The following is a 27,859-nucleotide window of genomic DNA, read 5'->3' on the forward strand; positions in this document are numbered from 1 at the left end:
TAATGATACATGTGTGTTCATGTGAAGTTTATCAAAACAGGATTGGGAGACATGGGGCCTTGCATTCAATATTATTTGCATAACACCCCCATATTTTAATGAGAAATGTTATCAGCTTGCCTTATCCTAAACCAGCTCGAGTCAGATTTGATTACTTTACATGTTTTCTGTAGGATGCTCACAATGTGTGATGGTTTCCCCTTTTGTTCTGTGATTTCAGGTGATGGGTTAGACAACAGTGTGGCTTCGCCAGGCACAGGTGACGATGACGACCCAGACAAAGATAAAAAGCGACAGAAAAAGCGAGGCATCTTCCCCAAAGTAGCTACAAATATTATGAGAGCGTGGCTCTTCCAGCACCTCACGGTATGTGCAGTGCAAAAAAAAAAATCATACATTTCCTTGACGCTGATTTAAATAGAGTTTAAAGTTCAAGAGAAAACGTTTCTGTAATCTGCGAACATTGAGTTCCATTTCCTTTGGATGTTCAACTCATTAAAGTACTGCTCTGCGCGAGATTATATGGGCATTGCGAAACATACTCTCTCAGATGACAAACTTCACAAGAACATAAGACAGTGAAGCATTTTTTCAATATCATTCAACATTACTTCTGGTCTTGAATGTTAAAGAAATATTTTTTGAAAACTGCTTCTGGGAGAGCATGTTTTTCGAACAAGAGGGTCAGGGGTGTCATTTTCTGTCAAGTTTCCAATCTATTGTTTTTTATTATTGGCTTAGATGTATACTTCAGTTGTGAATATTGCTAATTTCTATTTCATTTTGGCTAACCCGTTACATACAATCTTCCTGGGCATTTACTTACACCGAGGTTAACAAATACTGCACATTTTGTGATGAGACAATCTTGGATGTTGAATTCAGCGTTGAGTCAATAGGAAAGTGAAGATATTATGCAACTGGGTCAGATAGATGCCTTTACAGCGTGAAAACAGGCCCTTCGGCCCACCAGATTCGCGCTGACCAGCAATCACTCCGTACACTAACTCTATCCTACACACTAGGGACAATTTACAGAAACCAATAAACCTGCAAATCTACACATCTTTGGCATGTGGGAGGAAACCGGAGCACTGGGAGAAAACACACGCAGTCACAGGGAGAACATACAAACTCTCCAGACAGCATCCATAGTCAGGATCGAACCCAGATCTCTGGTGCTGTAAAGCAGCAACTCTACCGCTGCACCACTGTGCTGCCCCAATATTAATATCACAATTTGATATTTCAAGGAAGGGATCATGGTGGTGATTACTTCTGGGTGAAATTGTACCAATGGCCAATCTGAACCGGACAAGTATGATATTTGCAGACCTGACCATAGGCAGGTATGAAGGGAGCACACGCTGACATCCATAATCCTGTCGACCCATTTTTGCCCAGCGTGACATAAATTGAAGCGTTAAAGCTTAACTCCCCAACAATTGTGGGACAGTCTCACTCAGACTAGAAGCACCTTGTGTTCATTTGTTGCTTTTCTTACTATTTTAAGGGGGATCCTGCTCATAGTAGCAGTTTGAGAAATGAACTATAAACTGCTCAAGCCCCTTTGAAGCTCTGCTCGGTGTGCTTACACTGACGGGGATTAGTTAAGTTATTTACAGAGACCAAGTAACCTACAAACCCATGCATCTGTGGGACGTGGGACGATCCCGGAGCACTTAGGCAAAACCCACACGATCACAGGGAGGACATACAAACTCTGTACATACAGCACCCGTAGTCAGGGACGAACCTTGTTCTAGCGATCTGAGGCAGCAACTGCAACCGGGGCGGCTCTATGTCTACTGGCCACACCACTGTGCCAAACCATCAACATTTAGCTCACAAGATACTCATGCAGTAGGTGAGTTGGTGGCAACACTGCATGGCTGGAGGCAGTGTAGTAGCCATGGCTGCCCACTCTGTGTGATTGTGGGACATCAGAGTGGGAAGCAACAATGGGCCCATCAGTGAAAAGCATACTCCCACACAGAGATTTCACAGGCCACCACTTCCCACGGGAAGTTTCACATGATCAATTGGTTTTCCAAGGCTTTTGCCATGGAGATGAGTGACGATCAGTGGGATGATTACAGCCATGCAGTGGGATCATCACTCCACATGGAAGTTGGGGTCTACCAGCTGTGCTTCTGTGCCGCCCATTGGTGGAAGGAACGGACAAGTGGCGCTTTAGGCTGGGATCCTTCTTCAGACTGGTTGGAGTGGGGGGGGGGGTTGAAAAAAGAGGTGGGTACAGGTCAAAGCCTGGATGCAATAGATGCATACATGTGAGGGAGGGGGAGTTGATTGGCAGATGGTTGGAGTAAGAGACAAAGGGTGTCGGATAAGAGGAGAGGAGAGTGCAATAGTCACACAAATATCAAGGAGGTAGTGAAATGCTATAAAAGTGTGATGTACTTCCCTGATGTGCAACAATGTTTTGGGAGCTGATCTGAATTGAGAAACAGATGTCCTGTTTAACCCATGTCTGTGGCCATTAACCAATTTTACTGTGATTTTTCTGAGAGCACAATTTAGTGGTTGTATCAAACACAACAAGATTTCACCACAGCTAAAATAGGTGCAGCTCATCCTCTAGGGCTCCAGTCATAGACAAAGAGTCATACAGCGTGGAAACAGGCCCTTAGGCCCAACTTGCCAACTCCGACCATCATGCCCCATCTATTCTAGTCTCACCTGCCTGTGTTTGGCCCGTATCCCTCTAAAACTATTCTATGCATTTATCTATCAAAATGCTTGTTAAATGTTGCGATAGTACCTGCCTCAACTCCCACCTCCGGCAGCTCGTTCCATACACCCACCACCCTTTATGTAACATGAGAAAGAAAAGCCTGATTTTCAGCAGAGGGTCGTTTTATGTGAAATTCAACTCATGTTAAATTAATATATTGGTGAACGGAAAAAAAGGGTACCACTTATCCTGGACTTGCCTGTCCCTAGCATCATTGACCATGCAGTGTCCCAAGCAAGGCCTTACATATTAGTGGGCAAGATGGAGGTAAAGGATGTGCTCTGGTGTAATACACGTCAGCAACCCCCACCCCATCCCAATCCATTGAGACCAGCAAGTACATGGGAGCATTCAGCCCCTTAATGGTCACTCTTTGCCTTCTGTATTTTCCTTTAATTATTTATTTTTTATCATCAATGCCTTCAAAAACTATTGGTTCCCATACACCCATAAGGAGACTCACCTATTAATTTTCTTACATTTTCTCATTGCCGGCTCACAAAGAGTTAACAACAAGAAGGATTTTCTGCTAAAATAACTGTAAACACTTTATACACACGCACACACACATATAGATATAAATGTTATATAAATGCATGTATATATAAATGTATACATTATATGTGTATTATGTACGTGTATTATATGTGTGTGTATTATAACACACATATATCAATGCATATATGTTATAAATGTGTGTGTGTGTGTGTTTACACACACACACAGACACACACACACACACACACACACACACATATATATATATATATATATATATATATATATATATATATATATTATATATTATATATATATATATATATACATAAAGATTATATATACACAAATAAAGATTATTCCTATCTGAAACACAAAGTTGCAACTCATTTGTTTAGTCACATTGGCTTTAATGTGAACCAAGATGTAGTTGTTGAGTCATTGCATCTACTGAAAGATCAGAGATGCCTTGTACTGTATATGGGTCCAGAGCTACAGCTGTGAAGCAGCTGCTTCCTTTATAACAGCATGTGCGCTGAAGTGTACAGCTCTTGTCATCACCTGAATACCTTTAATCAAAATGTATTATTTCATTCCTGCAGCAAGCAAACTATGGCAACAGTATTTTCCACCTGCAAATTCAAACGCTTGGTTGGTAAACAGCCTTTTTTTTTGCAAAGTCATGAATGTAATATCAAATCTCATTGAGCTGTTATGGATATTAAATTGGGGAATGTAACATTAACTGGATGGGTTTGCTGAAGCATATGTCAATGTAGATTCTTAGAAGTAAGCTGCTAAAAATTTAAGACCCAGTCTTTGATTTGATTGTTTCTCCCTAAATGACATTTAACGTGGGTGTCTTTGGATTTGAACAATTGCGCTGAATAATTCATGGTACATGTACAAATATTTGTGTGGTTGTCAGGGATTGATAAAATGCTAAATCTTAATAGCCGGCTGGGTTAATATACCACGTGGATGTGGAAGCAAGGAACATTGATCAGGTTCCAGGTTTAACCTCCAGCTGCAGTGGCTTTGTATTTTATCTGCAGCAGCCTGGTATTCAGACAGTACAGATGACTTCAGCATCCTGAGGCCTTCATGGGGAGGGAAAAAATTGCCAGAGATTTCTCTCCTGATTTCCTGATCTCGTAATCCCCACTGCATGGTGCACTGTGCGGCTAGAACAAGTTTAAATTTCTCTCACTTTCCCTCCCCAACCCATCCAGTCGTGAACTCACCTTATGCTTACAGTCATACAGCATGTAAACTGGCCCTTGGACTCGCTGAGTCCACGGTGACCATCGAACCCACATTTGCACTTATCCTACACTAATCCCACTTTATTCTCAGTATATTCCCAGAAATTCCCAACAGATTCTACCACTCTCCTATAAATTAGGTGCACTTAGCAAGTCCCAAATAATCTGCCAGTCCAGATGTTTTAGGATGTGGGAGGAAGCTGGAGTACCCAGGAGAAACTTGGGTGAAGAAGAACCTGCACATATCACAGAGGCAGCACCTGAAGTCAGGATTGAACCCGGATCGCTGGAGCTGTTTAGGCAGCAGGTCTGACAGCTGTGTCAGATGTGCTGTCCGTTACCAGGAACAGTCAGTTCCTGACAGACTCAAAAGGTCAGTCTGAAGAAGGGTCCTGACCCGAGACGTCACCTATCCTTTTTCTCCAGAGATGCTGCCTGACCCGCTGAGTTACTCCAGCACTTTGTGTCTGTCGGTAGACAAAAATGCTGGAGAAACTCAGCAGGTGAAGCAGCATCTATGGAGCGAAGGAAATAGGCAACGTTTCAGGTCAAGACCCTTCTTTAGACTGATGTGAGGGTGGGGGGGAGGGGGCGGGAAGAAGAAAGGAAGAGGTGGAGCTAGTGGACTGAGGGAGAGCTGAGAAGGAGAGGAGAAAGTAGGGACTACCTGAAATCAGAGAAATCAATGTTCATACCGCTGGGGTACTAACTGCCCAAGCGAAATATGAGGTGTTGCTCCTCCAATTTCCGGTGGTCCTCACTCTGGCCATGGGTGAGGCCCAGGACAGAAAGGTCGGATTCGGAATGAGAGGGTGAGTTGAAGTGCTGAGCCACCGGTACCGATCAGGTTGGTTATTGCGAACCGAGCGGAGGTGTTCGGCGAAGCGATCGCCAAGTCTATGCTTTGTCTCACCGATGTAGAGCAGCTGACATCTAGAACAGCGGATGCAATAGATGAGGTTGGAGGCGGTGCAGGTTAAGCTCTGCCACACCTGGAAAGACTGCTTGGGTCCTTGAATGGAGTCAAGGGGGGAGGTAAAGCGACAAGTGTAGCATTTCCTGCGGTTGCAAGGGAAAGGAACGAATTGACCAGGGAGTTACGGAGGGAGCGGTCTCTGCGGAAAGCAGACAAGGGAGGAGATGGGAAGATGTGGCCAGTGGTGGGATCACTTTGGAGGCGGCGAAAATGACGGAGGATTATTTGTTGTATGTGACGGCTAGTAGGGTAGAAGATGAGGACAAGGGGGACTCTGCCCTTGTTACGAGTGGGGGGATGGGGAGTGAGAACAGAGTCACGGGGTATAGAAGAGACCCTGGAGAGAGCCTCATCTATAGTAGAATAGGGGAACCCCCATTCTCTGAAGAATGAGGACATCTCCGATGCCCTGGTGTGGAACACCTCATCCTGGGTGCAGATGCGGTGTAGACGGAGGAATTGGGAGTAGTGGACGGAGTCCTTACAGGAAGCAGGGTGGGAAGAAGTGTAGTGCAGATAGCCGTGGGAGTCAGTGGGTTTATAGTGGATGTTGGTCAGTAGTCTATCAGTAGTCGGTCAGTAGACTACTTTGTGTCTGTCCTTGTGTTGTCATCAAACTTTATCAAGGAAACATGGCTTCAGAACAAGGTAACAGAGAAAGAGGTCAAAAAGATTTTGATACATTAGTCAGACTTCGGTACTACCTTTTGCAATTAGCATTTGAAGTAAAGCCTTACATGTGGTTAATGCTTTCACCTGATACCTTTAGTCCATGGCAATATTTTACAATTACACAGTTAACATATGGCATGAAACTGCTAATGAAATGGTTTCGGTATCTGAATCATATAGATATGGTTACTTAAACAGAAACTTACAGTTGTTTAACATCAACTGCAACTTTATATCTTGGACTCTCTCAATGCGATTCTTCCTTTTAAACCCCCATTACAATCTCTCGGTACTTTTTATGAGAGATTTTACAAAGGGCTCAAAGATTTATGATGAGAAGTTACAGGAGCAGAAATGTAAAATAATGGTTCAAATAACATGGCGTAGACATAGATTTTCACTGATATTCCATGTATTTTTCTTTTTTTGGTAAATGCTAGTTGATTATTGCTATTATTTTTGGCTTATAATTGTAAGTACTTGCTGATTTAGTAGCGGGAGAAAGGATCTGCCGGCAGACTGGGGTAAATATGATAAATCAGAGTAAGAGGAGACAATCCCCTTTAGTTTTTGAAATACAGCACGGAAACAGGCCCTGGGCCCACCGAGTCCTCGCTGACCAGCAATCTCCGTACATTAGTTCTATCCTACACACTAGGGACAATTTTACAGAAGCCAATTAACTTACAAGCCTGCATGTCTTTGGAATGTGGGGAGAAACTGGAGCACCCAGAGAAAGCCCAAAGGGAGAACGTACGAACTCCGTACAGATGAGCATTAGTAGTCAGGATCGAACCCAGATCTCTGGCATTGTGAGGTAACAACTCTACTATTGCGACACTGTACAGCCCACAATTTGCATTGGAGTCAAAGGAACTTAAAGGTGGGCGAGGTCTAAAACAGTCAGTCTTGTCCCTGCCCATCCGTAGCACACTCTCACGTAAAAGGAAGATCTACTTGAAAAATGAAACCCAGTGGGACATGCTTAACTTCTATTTATTTTGTTGTAACAAAACATAATGTCAGGGCCTCATGGAGTTATGCTCCTTTATATCAATCCGGCAGGATAAAACTAGTATGTGGGTGATTGCTGGTCAGCATAGACTTGGTGGACCAAAGGCCTTTTCCAAACTAAACTAAACCAGAAACTGACAAAGGCAAGCTCGAATTAGGAGACCAAAAACAACCTAAGACTCATACATCAGCGAGACCAAACGTAGACTGGATGATCATTTCACTGAACACCTTCACTTAGTCTGCCTGGGCCTACCTGATCTTCTGGTTGCCAAACATTTTAACTCCCCTTCCCCTTCCCACATTGACCTTTCTGTCCTGGGCCTCCTCCATTGTCAGAGAGACCAAACGCAAATTGGAGGAACAGCACCTCATATTTTGTTTGGACAGCTTACAATCCAACGGAATGACTATTGATTTCTCTAATTTCAAGTAACTCTTTCATCCCCTCTCTCTCCATCCTTACCCACCCTAGTCACTGCACCCTGGTTTCATTGTTGCCCTGGTGAGTGTCATTGTCTGTAACTGGTTTTCATCTAAGCCCACAGTTAACAATGTCCTGTTTCCTTTATCATTGTTACTTTTTTGCATATCTTTCATTCATTTCTTCCATATCTCTCAATATCACCGTCTATATCCATTGTTTCACTTTCCCCTGACTCTCAGTCTGAAGAAGGGTCTCAACCTGAAACGGCACCTATTCCTTTTCTCCAGAGATGCTGTCTGACCCGCTGAGTTACTCCAGCTTTTTGTGTCCATCTTTGGTGTAAACCAGCATCTGCAGTTCCTTCCTACACACATGCCTTGGTGATATTGATTGTTGCTAAATATTGGCCAGGGGACCAACATAATTTTTCTATTCTTCAAAATGACCCTGAAATGTCTTAATCCCACTCAAGAGGACAGACAGCACCAGGATTTAAATTCTCATCGTCAATACACCTTCTTCAACAGTGCTGTGTTCCCTCAGATCATGGTTGATGCCAGGAGAGAGTGGATGTGGAGAGGATGTTTCCAGGGGAAGGTCAAGAGGACGTACCGTTAGAAAGGAGATGAGGAGGAACTTATTTGGTCAGAAGGTGGTGAATCTGTAGAATTCATTGCCACAGACGGCTGTGAAGGTCTAGTCAATGGATATTTTTAAGGCATAGATTGACAGATTCTTAAATGTTTCAATGGTGCTCTATTTGTCACATATGCAACTGCACTGTGAAATTATTTTTGCATAGTAAGGGTATCAGGGGTTATGGGGCGAAGGGAGGAGAATGGAGTTGAGAGGGAAAGATAGATCAACCCAGGTTGAATGGCGGCGTAGCCTTGATGGGCCAAATGGCTTAATTCCGGTCCTAGAACTTATGAACCTATGAGATCATCAGAGGTGTGTACGCTCAAGAACTTGAAACTGTTGACTCCCTCCAATACTGTCCCGCCAATGTTGATGGGTGGATGTTTTCTCAGGTTTCCCTTTCTGAAGTCAGCAGTCAGCTCCTTGGTCTTGCTAATGTTCTAGCACCACTCAACCAGGTTATTGATCTCCCTCCTCTACTTTGGCTCGTCATTACTCAACATTCTTCCAACGCTGGTGGTATCATCGGCAAATTGAAAGACTGCTTTGGAGCTGCATCTGGCTCCACAGTCATGGGTAGAGAGAGAGAGAGAGAGAGAGAGTAGAATAGGGGACTGAGCACACAGCCCTGAGTTGGCCCTGTGCAGATGTTCAGCAATGAGGAGATATTGTTCTCAATTCATAACAATTGAGGTCAACTGATGAGGTCAAGGATTCAGTTGCATGGGGAGGAATATTCTCTCTTCTCCAACACTCCAGCTCCAGACCGCCCAATAACTCTGTCCTCCCAATCGCCAATCTGTGCACCACGCCATGATGGAGGCCATCTACCCTCCAGTTCCAGAATCGGCATTCCTTTCACTCTTTTTGTTATTCTCTCTCCCTCTCCAGTTCTTCACAGCAGAATGTGATTTCTGGCCATTTCCAAAAAAGTCTCTCTCTTCCCATCTCTTACCCCCCATGAATTCCAGCAATCTCTCTCCTGATTGCTTTGTTTCCCAACCCAGAACATTATTTTTCCTTCTCAGCCTGAGCGCTTCTTTCTTCACCCCCTGGCTAATAATACCCTCTGATTCCCATTCATCCCAGACTTTATCTTGCACCCCACCTCCCTCCAGGTTGCTAAGGGTGCCCGGCATCTCCCTGGCTGGCTTTCTGTGACTGTCCGTCCTACAGCCGGTTACCTCTTTACTCTGTCGATCGGTCAACTTGGAATATGAAGAAATTAACCAGAATAAAGAGCTGCTGTTAAATTCATCAGCACCTCTGCAGAACTGGTATTTTCACCCTCCCCTGCACCTACCCCAGAAATATTGGGATTGTTATCCCTTTAGAACTCACTCTCAAACTTTTATCCAGCATCTAATTTCACGGTGACTTTAGTAGGCTCTAGTTTTACAGCACGGTTAAGCCAGGCCCTGTGTGTGTTCACACACAGACGTGCATCACCGTTGAATTTTATTTCTTTGTAAGCGTTAATTTCCCCACGAATTGCCTTGCATACAAATCTTTAATCGCCCATATTCTCCACTAATTGCCCTGAATGTTTGGAAGGTTGGTGACTTCTTGTTGTGTGGAAACAAGGAGCTGCAGATGCTGGTTAATATGCAATAGGACACATAGTGCTGGAGTAAGTCAGCGGATCAGGCAGCATCTCTGGGGAACACAGATAGATGAGGCAAATATGATGATAATGGGAGATGCAAAGTATTCTCCATTCACTTTGTCTCTTCCACAGCCAATCCACAACAGACCATTGTGGCTCCACCTTTCCTTGGTTATTGGTGCCGGCTCTTTATTTGTTTTGAACCTTTTCATGCCTCTAGTTTCACTTTCCCCTGACTCTCAGTCTCAAGAAGGGTCTCAACCGAAATGACACGTATTTATTTCCAGAGATGCTGCCTGACCCCACTGAGATACTCCAGCAGTTTGTGCCTATCTGCTGGAATAACTCGTGTTCAAAAGGGAACTGCAGATGCTGGAATATCGAAGGTACACAAAATTGCTGGAGGAACTCAGCGGGTGCAGCAGCATCTATGGAGCGAAGGAAATAGGCGACGTTTCAGGTCTGAAGAAGGGTTTTGGCCCGAAACGTCGCCTATTTCCTTCGCTCCATAGATGCTGCTGCACCCGCTGAGTTCCTCCAGCAATTTTGTGTACCTGCTGGAATAACTCAGCAGGTCAGGCAACATCTCTGGAGAACTTGGATGGGTGACATTTCGGTTGAGACCCTTCTTGAGAAGGGGAAAGTGAAACTAGGGGTATGAAAAGGTTCAAAACAAATCAGAGCCGGCACCAATAACCAAGGAAAGGTGGAGCCACAATGATCCATTGTTGGTTGTGGAAGAGGTGATCACGAAAGGGTATATGAATGTGAACAGTGGAACCAGCAGGATGACTAAATTGGGGGTTGGGCAGAGAGAGAGGGAATGCAAGGACTACCTGAAATTAGAGGAATCATATTCATACTGCTGGGTTGTGAACTGCCCAAGTGAAATACTGTATGAGGTGCTGTTCCAGCATGTTGTGTAACTTTTTGTTACCTTTTATTATGGTGTGACACTGCTGCATAGAAATTGTCCAGGAACAGCCAACGTGTGAACTCTTCCTCTCATCATGTGAGGTAGACGCACTCTTGTAGCATCCGGCATTTGAGTAGATTGGATTAATGACAGTATTCTCCATTCACTTTGCCACTTCAGTGGGTAGTCATAACATCACATGAGGGGCAGGTATATATTAAAATGCTTCCCTCTGAGCTGCCTCTAATCAGCAGTTCTAAACCAGGCTAATAGGGTAATGGAGCAACTTGTTGGCCTCCAGATATTTTCCTTGTGAAGTGTTGACTGTGTAAGTGTTCAGAACTTGTATGAATGTTTGTTCTTATTGGAGAACTTTAGAAAGGAGAGAACAAGCAACTCACAGAAATCTGTTTACCAACCTTTCAGCTGTAAGGTTCTGAGTTTAATCCTTTCTCAATGCACATACTAAGGCGGAATCGCAACTCGAAGAGAGCAAAATGCTTTCCTGTTTCGATGATGGATGCAAAATAAAGCAGACCATTTAAAAGTCTTATTGGAACTCAAAACTATTTTGCAACTTAAAACAAAAATGAGAGAGAGAGAGATAGCGAAATAAATGGTGAATATTGGATCCCTGTTTCTTATCTGTCACTTTGATGTGAAGACATTATTAGTAAATGAAGGTATATTGATTGTGGCTCAGGGGTCAGGATTAACCAGAATGGTCACTGCTCTGTGGAAGCAGTGGGTATTCTGCCTTGCAGCTATGGCCTTTCTCGAGGTCAGGTGCCCTGTGCCCATTTGCACAGAGGAATTAGACAGAACATGCGTCTGTAGGCTGATTACTTAACCAAAGACAAAATAATGAGTCCTAAGCAAATACTGACTAATTGAAAGGGCTGTAAATCCATTACATATTGGTCAGGGATAATCAGGAGTATTTAATCACTTTTATCTATTCAGGAGCACTGAAGCTGCAAAGCAAAGCCCTGAACCTTGCCATGTGCTTATTATTCTCATCATTATCAAAATTACTTCACAGCTGTTCTTTGCTACATCACCTCAGCTGGAGATTTAGTAACCTGTAAAATGTTTTTAATTTGGAATGGAGCGAGCATTGCAGAGGAAGTTGCCGGGAGGTTTTCCCTCCTTGTCCTAAAGAGCATGGCTGCCTGTTTGTGTAAAAAGCCTTGGCAGGAGCGCCGAACAGAACACTCCTTCCACACGCAAGTCAGAAACTTTTACTTTGCTTGGCTCCTGCTCAGCCTTGACATTTCCCAGTTTATTGACGAACGATTTTGTTTCCGTGCAACTGGAGTAATGTGAGAATTTCCCCATCTGGCCCGTGCAAATGCAAACAAGTGCACAACTCAAGTCGCTGCAGAATTCAGAGCAAAACTCACATCATTGTCCCCCTCTTATTTTCAATGCATTATTTCAACATTCACCTCTTTGTAGAGGCCAAACTACCCCTGCACTACAGTAATCCTTTCCTTAAGCAGTATTTTCACATCAAAAAGACTAATTGAATTATCTCATTAATTTAATTTGTTAAGCAAATGTATTTCACCAATGCAGAATGCACTCTTACAGGGAAGGTGCTCAGGCTTTCCACTCTGAATGGGTTGCTGCTGCATTCTAACATTCATGCATTCATTAGTTTTGTCGAAAGAAAGGAACATTGGTTGTTATTTTTCAAACACCCAAGCAGCATGAGCAACTTTTCCAACAGCCACAGGGGTCTTTTTACATATGTTCTCAACTCTGAGCCATTGTCACCTCCTCTGGACAACTCTAAGGGACAAAAACAACAAAGGCCAGCCACAACAATTCCAGGCAGTTAGTTTAATGCAGCATAGAGGGGGGAAAAAAGTAGTTTGTATTCATTTTTTACAGACTTTTGTTTTCTGCTGCTGCCGAGCGTTTTTCAAGTCTTGCATCTTATAATGGGTGAAGGAGAGTGAACACTAATGAAATATAGAGGCGATTATTTCACGTGCAAATGTGTTGTTTATTTGAATTCTAAACACTGAACTGCAAGTAACTTAAGTTTTGCGCCATTTTGTGAATAGAGTAGCAACCTTGACACATGCCACTCGGAGGGCACTTGGAAATGCAGGTATTTGACATTTACATCCCCTCCCCACACCGCCATGCAAATTAAATCACAATGGAACATAATTGAACCTGGCACATTCCTTTATCGATTTTGCTCAGCAACCTTGCCGTTGAGTATAATCAGCAAACTCTTATTGCTTTGACTCGGTTTAAACTACATTCGAAAGCAAGCAGGAGAGATATCTTGCCAAGGGTGATTTTTATTGGCTGCAAGAGAGAGAGGTCCTTAAATTAGATACATTGAGAAGCCCTCAAACCACTCAATTAGCCCTTAGTTCCCTTTGCCTTTGCACTCAAGTACTCTCCTACATGATTTGCAAAGAACATATTTGATCACAGAATGGAAGCAGGAAGTGCTCAGACACAAAGACCCTTCCCTTGTAAACACTCTCATCAAATTTCAGAGGTGTCCTTATCTTTGTTGCAACAGCGCATTGAGATGCCTTTTATTTCAAGCGCTTGGGCTTCCCCTTGGAAAGTGGGGGGTTTTGTTGGAACAAAATTGTTTCCTTTTCAGAAGGTTAAAAGAAAAATCCCTCCCAAATGAAATGCCTCAACGAGTTCCTTGAAATTAGTCCTTTGTGTAAAGCTGGAAGTTGAAATTCAAATAGTTTCTTATTCAAACCCAGCCTGAATCAAATTGCAGGAGTGGAGAGGTAAGTTGGAAGATCACCAAAATGTAATGCGCAAAGAGAGGGAAAAAAAAACAATTGATAGTTTGTGAACATAAGTTATAGCCAATTTTCGTCATAGGCACAGTTCTATTTCTGTTGCCATGGCAGTACTCTGGTGATGAAAATTATCATTAAGTTTGATACAACACACATGGCCTTTGAGCTGTTAGGCTGACAGTGAACCATGTTACAGCATGACTATAGGCAGCCTTAACCAAGGGGAGGATGTTTGCCTGACACAAAGACTAGGCCGCCCAATACAGCGGGGACACAGAGCTATAGCACACCCTTGATGACGGGCTGCTCTTTTGCAGCAGTGGTGGAGCAGGCCTGCCATGTTGCATTAGAGTGGACAGCAGCTCGACTGGCGAGGCTGCTGCTGCATCTTCTGCAGCTGGAACACATCAGCTTATTGTTTACTTCGATAATTGCCAAAGTTAAGGTTGTTTTGTACAGTTATCAGGCTTTGCCGGGTGGGAGAAACAAGTAAATAAAAGCAGCGTTGCTGACGAGATGGTGCAATCTGCCAAGATTGTGAAAAGCAGCTGTACCTCGACTTATTATGAATGTCTGCTTTCTTTTAAACATATGCAAATTTAAGTTTGGAATCAGTAGTCTCAATTTAACCCATTGATGTCCATTGGGTAGATTATTTTCTGTTGGGCAGTGGGTGAGGCGTGGTAGTCCCCGAGATTCAAAATGGATTGAGGCCGCTAGCCTCATTTGTCATGTACTTGTGTGGTGAAGGGGCTCGATGTCAGCACTTTGGTCACCCATAGCAACCTAGGGACAGTTCACTTGTCAAAGACCATGTCTATAGAAAAGTAAATGTTCCAGGGCTCATCCGTCACAGAGCTATCAGATAATTATGGCCAAGGCCACCAAAGCCTTTGCTTTTTATCAATCAAGGTTCTGCAGCCTTTTCAGTAACAATGGAAAGGACAGAAGTCAAACACTGTCTGCCATCTGTTGTCTTTGTCCTGTTCTCTCACATGAAGTCATGAAGCTAGGAGATGGGAGCCATTAACCCTTCCTAGATTGCAGTAATTAACCTTTCTTAACCACAAAAAAAAAGAGAAATTAAACAGAACTCTGCAACGAGTTTAGAAATCTACTCGTTTTGAATCGTTACTTGAACTGCTCCAGGGCATCCAGCTACATATTTTATAGGGCCAGAAGTCATCAGGCATGTAAAATGCATAGGAAGGAACTGCAGATGCTGGTTTACACTGAAGATAGACGCAAAAAGCTTGACCACTGTTCCTGGTTTTGATCTGACTTTTTGCATATCTTTCACTAATTTGCTCCATGTACCTTTTCGTGTCTCTTGGTTCCCTCTCCCCCTAGTCTCAGTCTGAGCCAGGGTCTTGACCTGAAACATCACCTATTCCTTTTCTCCAGAGCCTGGCCTGCTGAGTTACTCCAGCTTTTTGTGTCTATCTTTGGCATTTAAACCCTCTTAGATCCAAGTTGCAGGAAATTACACCTTGGCAATCGTGAGGACTCAGGGTGATGCCAGAACGATCATTTATTTAGCACAGTGTAGTTTGGAGGATGATACTTTATTGTCACATGTACCTAGGTACAGTGAAATGCTTTGTTTTGCATACAACCCAGTAAAGTCATACAGCAGACCTCACCTGGGCAGTACGCAAATGTTGCCACATTTCTGGTGCCGACAAAGTTATGGTGTTGGTGAATACAAATGGTGCTCTCCCAGCACCCCCAGTCCACACAGCCCTGATCCTGTCCCCAATGTCTTTCTTTTAAATAATTGGGTCAACTTATTCGGGGGAAAAAAGCAAAACTCCGAGCTTATTGTCAAAAACTATTTTAATTCATTTTTTTTTCCAGTGCCTTTAAATATCAGAATTAAGTTCATTTCGCAACTAGTTTGACATTATTTTCATTATTTTCTTCTCAATGAGCTCAGTTATAGGCTGACGACACCAATAGTGAGCGCAATTTTGCCTCTAATTGGTGTGAAATATCTTTAGCTAGAAGAGGAGAAAAATTGGTCCTTATTGCCGCATTTTCTCAGCTTAGCTTGATCCTAGTGTTCAGCTGGTTGCTACAATAAAAGTATAAATATGCATTCTCAGAGAAGAGGCTGGCTTATACCAGGTTAAGTGACATATTTGAAATGGCTATCGCTTTACCTTGGCTGCTAATCTATGATTCATTTGTACAGAGACTACTACAAGAAGATTGGCAAAGGCTTGAATTATAATACAGCTGGAATTATTACAATGTCTTGAGCATTTATTTCTCATTTAATAGCAAGATGCTTTTTTTTTCATGCTTTACAGATCATTTTCTTTATCAAGTGCTATCCTAGGTAAATCCCAAATCTAGCTTAGCTACACTTCAAAGAGAATAAATATTTTTGAGCTAGAAGAAGTCAAAATCTCTGCTTGTTGATGACTTTATCCATGAAACATAAAGAGGAGACAGCATAAGAACTGCTGAGCATGGCAAGGAATTGGTTTACCTTCAGAGCTTTTTGAAACTAAGGCTTGCAGTTCCCTTTCCTACAATAGAGTACTTACTGTAAAACCTGAGAAGACTAATCTGTGCTTTCCGTGTCAATAGAATATGTCCCTCAAAGAGACTGGTTGCTAAAAATATAGAGTGCAGAATTATTAAAATGTCAGCTTGTCATTTACGTTATTTTCTAAACAGCTGCAGGTTGGGGTGGCACGGTGGTGCAGAAGTAAGTTGCTGCCTTAACGTGCCAGTGACCCGGGTTCGACCCTAACCACGGGGGTTGTCTGTATGATCGTACAGTTTGTACATTCTCCCCGTGACCTGCATGTGGTTTCTTCAAGTGCCCCGGTTTCCTCCCACACTCCAAAGATGTACAGGCTTGTAGGGTAATCGGCTTTGGTAAAATTGCAAATTGTCCCTAGTGTGTGTAGGATAGTGTTAGTGTGTGATGATCGTTGGTCAGTTCAGACTTGGTGGCATGTCGGGCCTGTTTTCGCATTGTATCTCTAAACTAAATTAAACTAAAGGCCCACCACTGATTTTTCTGGCACCCTTAGTCCATTTTGCCAGACCAACAGAGGTCACATAATTATAATTCTACAATACACCTCTCACCCACTAATTATACCCCTCCTGCACCTCTATAGCTCCATAGATTACTAGAACTTAAATAGAACGAATATAAAATGTGAATGAACTCTTTTGGGAAGGAGGCACACGGCCTGAAGGAGTGTCCGCAGCCCGCAATGTTATCTGTGGCCACCCAGTGAACTGGAGCTGCTGTCGTACAGTGCCAGAGACCCCAGATTGATCCTGACTGTCTGTGTGGAGTTTATACGTTCTCCCCAGGATCATGTGGATTTTCCCAAGGTGCTACGGTATCACCATATTCCAAAGACATATAGGTTTTTAGGTTAATTGGCTTTGGTAAAAAAAAATTGTGAATTGTCCGTTGGATAGTGCTCGTGTATTATCCTGCGGGGTAGTACGGGATCGGCGCGGACTCGGTGGGCCGAAGGGCCTGTTTTCAGTTGCCGAAAAATCGGTGCTATCCCTCTATTTGGATCCTCTGTAGTTCTTGTAGGATGTGTTTTAAACGGAACTAAAAGTAACAAGAGAAACGCTTTCAGAAAAGCTTTCTAAATTTAAAGTTAAGAGTATTTCTGTACAATTTATGTAGTTTCACATTAATAAATTTTCACCTAGCACCTAAATGTGCTTTTTAATTAATCCATCTTCACCTTCCTGGCAGTGTCTGCCACTTAATATTCCAACAATGCAAGATCAAAATGGAAAAGATTAAGATAAAGAATTCACTAGCCCTCCCGTGAAATAGCCAGAAAATGACTTTACCACGATGACCTTTCATTTTCGGCACTGAAACCCCAGATCGCTTCGACTATGTTCCTCTTTCAATCACATGGACACTATTGATTATGTGGAATATAATGAGAAGGTATGGCGATGTGCGCCTGAATTGGCAACGCGTGCTAGGATTGGTAGTTTAGCTGAGTGTTTTCCTGTGTCAGTCATCCTCTGGGTCTGGATGCTTTGGCAGCGCCAACCTTAGCAGAGCAGGGTTGCGTACTCTTCCGCAGCCTTGCTGGAGGGCGTCGTTGACGGGCTACTGCTTTCAATGTAGTGGCCATTAATCATTGGGTGCCATGTTTTGACGCAGGTTCTAAAAATGTACCATTGAGATGTTGTTATGCGCTGGAGGCCTACAAATAGCATAGGTCTTTGATATTCGTCTCACACCAGGATAAAGAAAATCCAGAGCAAAAGTGCAAATAGACAAAGAAGGATTCTGTGGGGTGGGAGGGGAGTCGAATGAAGGGGAGGCAAGTAGTAAAATCAAAAACAGACACAGAGAGTTTTAATGTTTAGTTTGCCTGTGCTGCTATAAATCTTCACTGATTAACTTGGAAATTAAACACGACCCTAGTGCATTGAAAGGTTTTTTTGATTTGGGTGCATTCTACATCAGTTGTGACGTGTCATGCAAAACTATGTAAGTACAAGTTACCTCAAACTTGGACAGATTTTCTTTTCAATGGTACAATAATTTTGGACGTCTGAGCACGTCACAGAGTGCAACTACTAAAGCGCTCCTTTTCTGCACGTTACATATTTGTGAGCTGCTTTAATTTACCACAAAAGAAATAGAAAGCAAGACAGCAACAGAGGTGGAAGCAGGGTCTGACATGAATATTCATTGCCACCATTGCTCCTCCTTTCTCAAGGGCTCTTGAGATTTCCTGGTGTCAAAGCAATCTTGCGCAGGCTACTTTGATACCGCCGGGTCAGAGTCACCTCAGCCACCCTTTGCCAGCGAAAAGAAAAAAAAACCTGTAATTATCCACACTTTTCTGAGATCCCCCCCCACCTTAATGTTCATTATTTAAACCAGCAGCAATTACAAGTTCAAAGGGGTTTAGGGGGCTAGCAGCCTGCATAATCACTGCCAAATTAAGCAGGACTCATTCGTCACAGAACAGTTCACTCTGAGCAGTGAATCATGCATGCAGTGACAGGCACTGATTTACATGAAGACTAAAAGCCATGGCCTACCGAGGTAGGGTTGAGCAATTCTCCACCCTGCAGTGTCCTGGTGTGTATCATATTCGGTTTAGTTTGGAGGCAGGGAGGGTGGAAACTGCAAATGCCACTCATGTGCAGGTAAACGTGCATGCTTTAGACTTTCGAGATACAGCACGGAAAGGGGCCCCTTTGGCCCACCGAGTCCGTGCCGACTAGTGATCAACCAGTACACTAACACTGAAGATAAACACACAAAGCTGGAGTAACTCAGCGGGACAGACAGTATCTCTGGAGAGAAGGAATGGGTGACATTTCGGGTCGAGACCCTTCTTCAGTACACGAACATTTTGTACAGACAGCACTCTTGCTGTTCCGTGACCATGCGTTTGACCATGTTTGCTTGCGTGCTTCGGTGTTGTGCGCGTGTGTGTCTGAATGTGTATGTGCGTGTGCATGTGTGTGTTTGCGAGACCATGTGAGCTTGTGTGTTGTAGAAGAACAAGCTGGAGACGAATCCCAACCCAAAACATCACCTATCCATGTTCTCCGGTGATGCGGCTTAACCCGCTGAGTTACTCCAGCAAGTTGGTTTTGCAAACTGCATTTTGATGACTGCACATTGGTATTGGCTTTCAGACGTGTAATACTTGATCCCTTTACTTCACCATCTGTGTTTCCCATGTGGATACAAGAGACTGCGGATGCTGGTTTACAAAAAAAAGGCCACTCGATGCTGGAGTAGCTCAGAGGGTCAGGCAGCATCTCTGGAGAACATGAATCGGTGACATCTCGGGTCAAAAGGTTCCGACCCGAAACGTCACCTATCCATGTCCTCCAGGGATGCTGCCTGACCCTTTGAATTGCTCCAGCACTTTGTGTTTTCCTGCGCTTACATGCTTCTGGGTTGTGTGTATGAACACATGCATGTGGCTGCGTATTTTCCTGCGCATGTCAGCTTGTGCTGCTGAGCGTGCTGTGTGAGCATGTGTGCATTTTGTGTGTGCCTGTATATTTTGTGCAGGTGGGTAAATAGTTTTCTATGTGTGCATGTGTGTGCGCTTCAGAGAGAGAGAGAGAGAGAGTGCTAAACTTCCTTAGCCACTGAAGTGCTTCCCAAAGTCAACAGAATTGCTTTTCAGGTGATGATTGCCAATTCCAGGGGAGAATCTCTATGATATCCTATTACAGCACCAAGTAGGCAGGGTCACACAAAGGAAGTTGACACAGTGAAAAGCAGAAAAAAGCTGCTCTGGCCTTTATCAGGCCTAGGTTCTGCCTTTATTTTCAGCCTGAATCTGATAACTTACATAAAAAGCAGATTTTCTGTGCTGTATAGTGAAATCCTTCAAGACCTCATGTGAACCTCCCCCTGTTCTTTAACGATCACAACTATACGATTTGTGAAAAATATTGCATGTTTTGGAACAGAAAAAACCCAGCATTATTTTCAGTAAAAGAAAGATCTTTTCTACCTCCTTTTCACCTATATGAGCGGGGAGGATAAAATGCTGCAAACAGATGCTGTCAGTTTCTCTCCTTAGTTGATTTACCTGGAGGCACCCTTGAGCAATGCCAAGCCCAAGTAGTTTTACTTCCCTTTTGCAGACTGCTGGCCAACAACTGGAAAACTCGCCCCTGAGGGGAAGCCTAAGTTCAAATGTCAACCAGACTTGGCTGCCGGATTTGCGTCTCCGCGCTTGCTACGTCCCATTCCTGGCTCAGCTGAAGATTTGTTTTTGATGCACGCCAGCCCACATAGTTCAGTTTTAGCCTTTGGTACAAAGAAACCCTCTTACTGACCGCAGACAATGCACTTGGAGCTGAAAAGCTCAGATGCCTCAACTTAAGAACAGCTTCTTTCCCACCGCTATCCGACTTGTGAACCAATCACCTCTTTCACTCCCTATTTCCAGAGGTGTGACCATCTACAGGCACTTCCCGACTTACAAAAGAGTCACGTTCTGTGAATCCTTACGTAAATCAGATTGAACGTAAATCAGATTTAACGTAAGTCGGAATCACACCCCCCCCCCACCCTTATCCCCTGCCTGAAATAACTCACCAGTAGTATTAACTGTCTCAGCTGTATCTGGGGCAATTTCTGCGGCGCGTGGCCTTCTGGGTAAGCACCGCCGCCATTGCCGGCTTGTTTCCGATGTAAACTTGAAATTACAAACTGTCTTGATTGCACTAGGAACTGAGTACAGAATTAGACTTTAGAGATACAGCATAGGAATCGGCCCTTCGGCCCACCCACTCTTAACTCAACCTCATTCAGGTATTATGTTTTGTATTTTTAATATTCTTGTTCTCTACTTAGATTTTGCACTACAATCTTGCCCCCATTCTGCTGTTTTGCACGCGTCATTGTTGTATTGATCATTACTTCTATGTATACTGTTTACTGTGATCTTCATGTGTACAAAGAATGTCATTGCACACCCTGGTGTATATGACAATTAACTAATCTGAAACCTGAGCAAGTAGGATCACAACCTTGCACATCACAAATCGTAGTACCCTTGGCCATGCAGCATCTTTCTGAAGACTGATAGATCAGATTAGCATCTGATTTAGACTAGATTTGGTTATTAAAAGGATATGGTTAAAAGATGCATTGGAAAATATCTTCAGCACACAGATTTAAAACTGTTACAACAGTGCTGACGAAATGTGCAGATTTGAATAACGAATGTGTCGATGTGAATTAGGGAGAGGAAGATTATATGCAGCTTTCTGGAGCAACTAGACATGAATATTAGTAACAGCCAGGTCAGACATTGGCTCAAGCAAGAGGAACAGATCTAAGAATGCTGAAAATCCTGTCTTGTGGTCTCACCACCACTCCATCCCAATAATCCTTCACTATTAAAAGCACAATAAATGCTGTTCAACACAGCAGACAGACAGCAGAGGAAACAGGGGTAACAGTTTGAGGCAATTGAGTTTCCTTTACTCTCTAATATTTTTTAAAAAAGGATTATTCTCCCCGGTAGCAGTTACAACTGGTGCCTAGTTTGAAGGCATTAGTTAAGGTAATGCCTGCTGGTCAAAGCCTGCAGTTGATAGCTTGATTACTTCATTAATTATTCTGATGCCAAGTAAAAACCAACAGCTGTCTTCCACTGTTAGTCGACAGCAATTCAGCATATGCCTACTAAGCTTTCAGGGCTGCTTCAGTTAGCGCCTACCCCTCCATTCTTCCTGTACGGCTCTGAGAGTTGTTGAAAAGAATGAAGACACTTGTCAGCAAGAAAGAACTTGGGGTTTATCAAATCTGTTTCAGACCTATTATATATCCAGCTCAAAGGCTAATGACCCGCTGGTGTGCGCAACAATTTAGTCAGCATTACTGGAATTGGTAATGATTACAATGGTTGAACATGAGTATTGTCATGCTAATGACAAGGAGACATAAAAGATCAGTAGCCTTCGCCACGATGTGGTAGGACAGTTGCTCTTTTATTATCTTTTGTAATAAAAGATAATTTGATAGAAACCAATGCGCATTACCAATTACTCTTGCACATTACCAATTTTTTTATTGCTGTAAGCTGAGCTAGCTGATGAACAGCCTCCTGGGAGGAGTCAGGATCACTTTAGACTTCCTGTTAGGCCAGACTGGGAAAACCACTAGTGAAAGAAAAGAAGCAAATGCTGTTAGTTCAGGTCAGCGATAATAGGTAAGAACTGAAATATATGTTCTGCATGCATGTTCAAAAATATTTTGTTTCTTATTCCTTTTAGTAGCTTTTATGTGGTGGGAATGACAGTTGGTGAGCCGTTTCTTTAATACTGAAGTGCACTTAAAATACAAATTGAGTTTATACAAAATTACATTTGTTTTAGCTGGCTAACCCTTATCCAAATTACCATTTATGTTTATAGATCCACAGAGAATGCAGTACGTAAGGTTCATTCTGATTTAAATGCAGTGTCTCCTGGGTTTACTTGAGAATTGCTCCGTCAGTAGGGTGCTAAGCAGCTTGTCCAGTCTGTGTGCTGACTTTTCACATGCAGTTGAAGTTAGCGTTTGATGTAGAAAAGGTCGTTAGCTTTATAGCTACACAGCTATGATAAATGGTTGGATCATTCTAGGCTTTTAAATCTTGATATCCCCAATAGAAACATAATCTTCTGAAATTTAATCCTTCTGTATCTAAGGACTTTGGCTTATGTGCATCTCTTTCATGAGTCTCCTTAGGATCACATGTACCAGCGCCCAAGAATACAAATTTTCATTGCACACTAGTCCAACTCCCACTCCTCCACTGATGCTAAATAGTTCCCATTTAGCACAAGAACAAGCATTGCATTTCCACCAAACATAATGATACCAAACATAAAAGCTGCATTTTATGAGGATGTTTATTACTAGTGATCAGATCCACTTTCTTCAGTACTGTTCCTAAAGTTGTAGTGCTAAAGGGCAGCACAGTGGCAAAGATGTTGCCATACAGCGGCAGAGACCCAGGTACGATCCTGACCACGGGTGTTGTCTGTACGGAGTTTGGATGTTCTCTCTGTTTTCTCTGGATGCTCCGGTTTCCTCACATACTCTAAAAACCTGCAGGTTATAGGTTAATTTGCTTCTTTAAAGTGTCCCTCGTGTGTTGGATAGAACTAGTGTATCGTTAGTCGGTGGTTGGTGCGGATTCAGTGGGCCGAACAGCCTGTTTCCATGCTGTATCTCTAAATGGAACTAACTAAAATTAAGTTGTTATAATAGTGTGCCGTGCAGTCATATAAACGGTGCCATTGTATTGGCACCCAGAAGTTGCAATCCCAAATTCATGTTGTGATTATCGGAATTTGGGGTTAAATTTCACATATTCTACTGATTACTGGGATTGTTATTTGCTATTACTTTTATGCTTTTTTCTGAATTCTGCTTTACTGTTGACAAGCTTTGGTATTCATTACCGGAGACGAGTGTCACAAGCTTGAAGCTTTTGAACCAGGAAGATTTGACGTAGATTTAAAACAGTTTCGACAATAAATTGCGTCTGGAATTCCTGCAATCTGTGGCGAGTTTTAACATTGTCTAAAGCTCCTCATCGCAATCACCAGCACTTCTCTCAATCAACTCCCAGGCCGTCTTTCAGCTGTGCCTCTCTCAAGATATCTCTATGCTTCTGGCCGCTATCCATTACAGTCTCCTTGATCCAGACTTCCTTGTGTGTTCTTTCCCTCTACAGTGCCTCCGTTCTCACTGCCCAGTACCTCTCTCCTGTGATACTTCAGTATAATTCCAGTCCCAATATATAAGGAACCACCATCCTCCCCAACAACTGGATAAAGCTTATCATCACCATTTTGTCATTTCTCACGTTGGGGGATATTTAGTCTTTAACATACCAGCATTGTGCTTTTTTTGTGCAGTGGCTACGATTATAGAAAAAGGGTTTTCAAGCCCTTCTGCTAAGAACAAATTTGTACATTCCAGGTACAAGTGCATGCCAGGTATTAGTGAGTTCACATAATAGTTAAAGATTGGAATGGTCTATATTTGGCTAAATCTTGCTGAATTTAGATTCGATGCTGACTCCCTCCCCCAGTTCTTCGACTTAAACATGATCTCTTGCTACACTTTTATTGCCAATTTCAGCTCGTTCATCCCTGTTTGCCAACATTTAGGCCAGAAGAATTGGAGTGAGCTTTATATAATTTTTTTCAGCCAAGTTTTTAAGTATCAGTGCATTTACCACACTCTGTAATTCGCAGATTCAAATTGGATTCCCTCAATCCCAGAACTTTGAATGTGCAACATAGATTAGGTCATTCAGCACAAATGCTCCCTGCCAGTATTCATGGTGTATTATATCATTGTTGTCTTGGCAAATACCACCAGCATTTACACTGCACCTCTCATAGAACAGTACAGCAAAGGAACAGACCCTTTGGTCCACAGTGGCCATGCGGAACATGATGCCAAGTTGAACTAATTGCCGCGTTAAATTAATGTTGAAGAATTATCCAAATTACCTCTTTAGTTTCTCTCTGCATCTCTTCCCCTAAAAAACAATCAATCCTGATACCATGATTTAATCATTTATAATTCATAACTTTCTTCAATTTGATTTGATGGACTTCTTCACAAGAGGCTGCAGATGCTGGTTCGATTGTTAGAGATGTTTAGTTTAGAGATACAGCGCGGATACAGGCCCTTCGGCCCACCAAGTCCACGCCAACCTGCAATCCCTGCACCCTAATGCTATCCTACACACACTAGGGACAATTTACAATTATACCAAGCCAATTAACCTACAGACGTGGGCGTTTTTGGAGTGTGGGTGGAAACTAGCGATCCTGTAGAAAACCCACGTGAGTCACGGGGAAAACATACAAATCCATACAGACGGAGCCTGTAGTCGCATGGACAACTCCTTTTCACTCCATTGGTGCTGCATTCTCATCAAGTTTTATCATCTAGCACCATCTTCCACCCTTTCTCTCAAATTCACCTGGACTATCTCTAACACTTACCTTCCTTTGAAGATAGACACAAAATGCTGAAGAAGGGTCTCGACCCGAAACATCACCCATTCCTTCTCTCCAGAGATGCTGCCTGTCCCGCTGAGTTACTCCAGCATTTTGTGTCTATCTTCAGTGTAAACCAGCATCTGCAGGGGGGATCTTATAGAAACTTACAAAATTCTTAAGGGGTTGGACAGGCTAGATGCAGGAAGATTGTTCCCGATGTTGGGGAAGTCCAGAACAAGGGGTCACAGTTTAAGGATAAGGGGGACATCTTTTAGGACCGAGATGAGAAAAACATTTTTCACACAGAGAGTGGTGAGTCTCTGGAATTCTCTGCCACAGAGGGTAGTTGAGGCCAGTTCATTGGCTATATTTAAGAGGGAGTTAGATGTGGCCCTTGTGGCTAAAGGGATCAGGGGGTATGGAGAGAAGGCAGGTACAGGATACTGAGTTGGATGATCAGCCATGATCATATTGAATGGTGGTGCATGCTCGAAGGGCCGAATGGCCTACTCCTGCACCTATTTTCTACGTTTCTATGTTTCCTACACACTTCTCTTCCTTTCCTGGATGTCCCTATCTCCCACCTTGGGAGGCAAACTATCCACCAATAACTACTTCTTGGCTCGGTAGTGATGTGTCAATCCTTTTCTGTTGACAGTCCATTGTTCCGTCGTCTGACTGGATTCTTTCTTTCACGAGCTGTATGCAAAGATTTTTAATGGGACGCCTTGTAACCACTGACTTGAGATAATTCATGTGGAAACCACTCATCTACTTGTGGTTTCTGCAGGCTTTTCTATGAAATTAAGATAAGTGGATTTTTGTGCGCTTGACTTGTAAACAAAAATAATGAGCCCTCTTTCTAGGAAAGAGATTGATCTATGGTCAGTGTGAAAACAAATCAAGTTCTAGCTCTAGAGTATACCGATCATCGCGAGATAAAGTTTACTGTGTGAGTATTTATCCTACTTTACAGTCCGTGGATATGCTGAGACCACAACTGCAGCACACAAAGCCAGGGTACTAGTGTTTGCTGCGTTCTGCTGGCATGTAATAACTCGATCTGCTTCGTGCCGACAAAATATATTAAAAGTATGGAAGAGTGAAGTTTGTGCCCCAGGGAGAAAGAGAGATAATGCATTGAAATTGTTCAGAGGTAGTTAGATGCCTAATGGTCTAATATGTGAGCTATGTGAGGTCCACTGTCTGACTCTCATAAATTCTGGCTACAGTGATCCAGTAATTTAGGGGACAGGATGGAACTGTCATCTCTGGTCATCAGTGCTTGGGATCAATTATGCTGATTCTTTCTATTGAGTGCTTTTTAGCAGTTTTGTTTAAAGTGAGGAGCAGTAGGTGGTTTAAACTGGTCTATTTTTTTTTACTCCTGTGGATAATCTTTCCTTGCACCTTTCATTCCATCTTGTGTAGAGAATGGCGCTTAACGTAGTGGTCTCTGTCAAACTGCGTAAGTGGAGCAGAATTTAAACATGGTTGTAAGGAACAGTTACGGTTACACCCTCCATTTGTTCTGTCGTTGCTCCAGTGAATTTGCTACTTATACTGAATTAGCAGTTTCTGCAAAATTTGCAACGTTCCACCGCATAGTTCATATTGGTATGGTGTGAAAAATCTAACCATATGAACATCAAACATGCGGTGTAACTGGGTCACAAGGTATTTGGTTGTAATCAATTATGCACACGGTATTTTAATCTTTATCTGGGTTTGTGTCCAAGCATGCTAACAAACTACAAGTACGATTATTTGTGAATATTGTAGGGAAATTTTCAGCATTCATTAAATTTAATTCTACCAATGTTTTCATGTTATGCATTTATTTTCATAAGTTCCTAAGTTATAGGAGCAGAATTAGGCCATTCGGTCCGTCAGATCTGCTCCGCCATTCAATCATGGCTAATCTATCTTTTCCTCTCAACCACATTCTCCTGCCTTCTTCCTATAACCCCTGATAACCTTTGTAATCAAGAATGTCAATCTCCACCTAATAATATCCATTGACTTGGCCTCCACAGCCTTCTGTGGCAATGAATTCCACAGATTCACCAACCACCCTCTGACTAAAGAAATTCTGTCTCTCCTTTCTAGCGGTACGTCCATTTATTTGGAGGTCATGGCCTCTGGTCCTAGACTCTCTCACTAGTGGAAACATCCTCTCCACATCCACTCCACTATCCAGGCACAATCCTGTTCAAGTTTACAGTGAAAAGTTGTGATTATTTTATGGAATAAACTACCCATGATGTAAGGCCGATTTCTTTGTGCATGTGTGACGTCGGGTTTGTCTGATGTATCTAGATTTGACTCTGCCGACACTCTGGTTTACAATGCATGCACAGCCCATTGCATTGGCGTTGATGTTTAGTCAGAGGGCTATCTCTGTTTATTTCCATGAATTTATGATAGAGTAGCAATTTATAGATTAACACCCACATTCAGTAAAAATAATCTCCTTTGTGAGAGATGCATGTTAGGGAAATAAGTGGGTATTTGAATATCATCACATTATACATGCATTAGCACCTTTTTGAAACAACAAAACTTACCTCAACTTCACCGTTTGACTTCAATATATGCCTTTAACATTATCAACTCAAAACCTGGCAGGACGCAGTTTCAACTTGGAAGGCAAATTGATGAAAAAACATTTCTCTAGACCCGCATCAATTCACTGAACATAAATTAATGGTGTACCAAACCGGCATCTGGCTGGAAGCCAGAGAAAAGAAGCAGCGAAAGCCAGCTATTGTTGAGGGGGCAGCGACTG

The 27,859-nt window shown here is 42.8% G+C and overlaps 1 protein-coding gene across 9 annotated transcripts in view; it reads left to right on the forward strand.

Annotated features, from left to right (window-relative positions):
- Positions 1–27,859, forward strand: part of meis2 (Meis homeobox 2) — a 124,337-nt gene that overhangs the window by 49,878 nt on the left and 46,600 nt on the right. For all 9 annotated transcript variants that reach the window (XM_033026951.1, XM_033026955.1, XM_033026956.1 and 6 more), the window contains one exon: positions 221–366. In XM_033026951.1, coding sequence (XP_032882842.1) covers positions 221–366 — 146 coding nt within the window. The remainder of the gene's footprint in view (positions 1–220; positions 367–27,859) is intronic.

Source organism: Amblyraja radiata, chromosome 9 (assembly GCF_010909765.2).
Source record: "Amblyraja radiata isolate CabotCenter1 chromosome 9, sAmbRad1.1.pri, whole genome shotgun sequence".
Taxonomy (NCBI): domain Eukaryota; kingdom Metazoa; phylum Chordata; class Chondrichthyes; order Rajiformes; family Rajidae; genus Amblyraja; species Amblyraja radiata.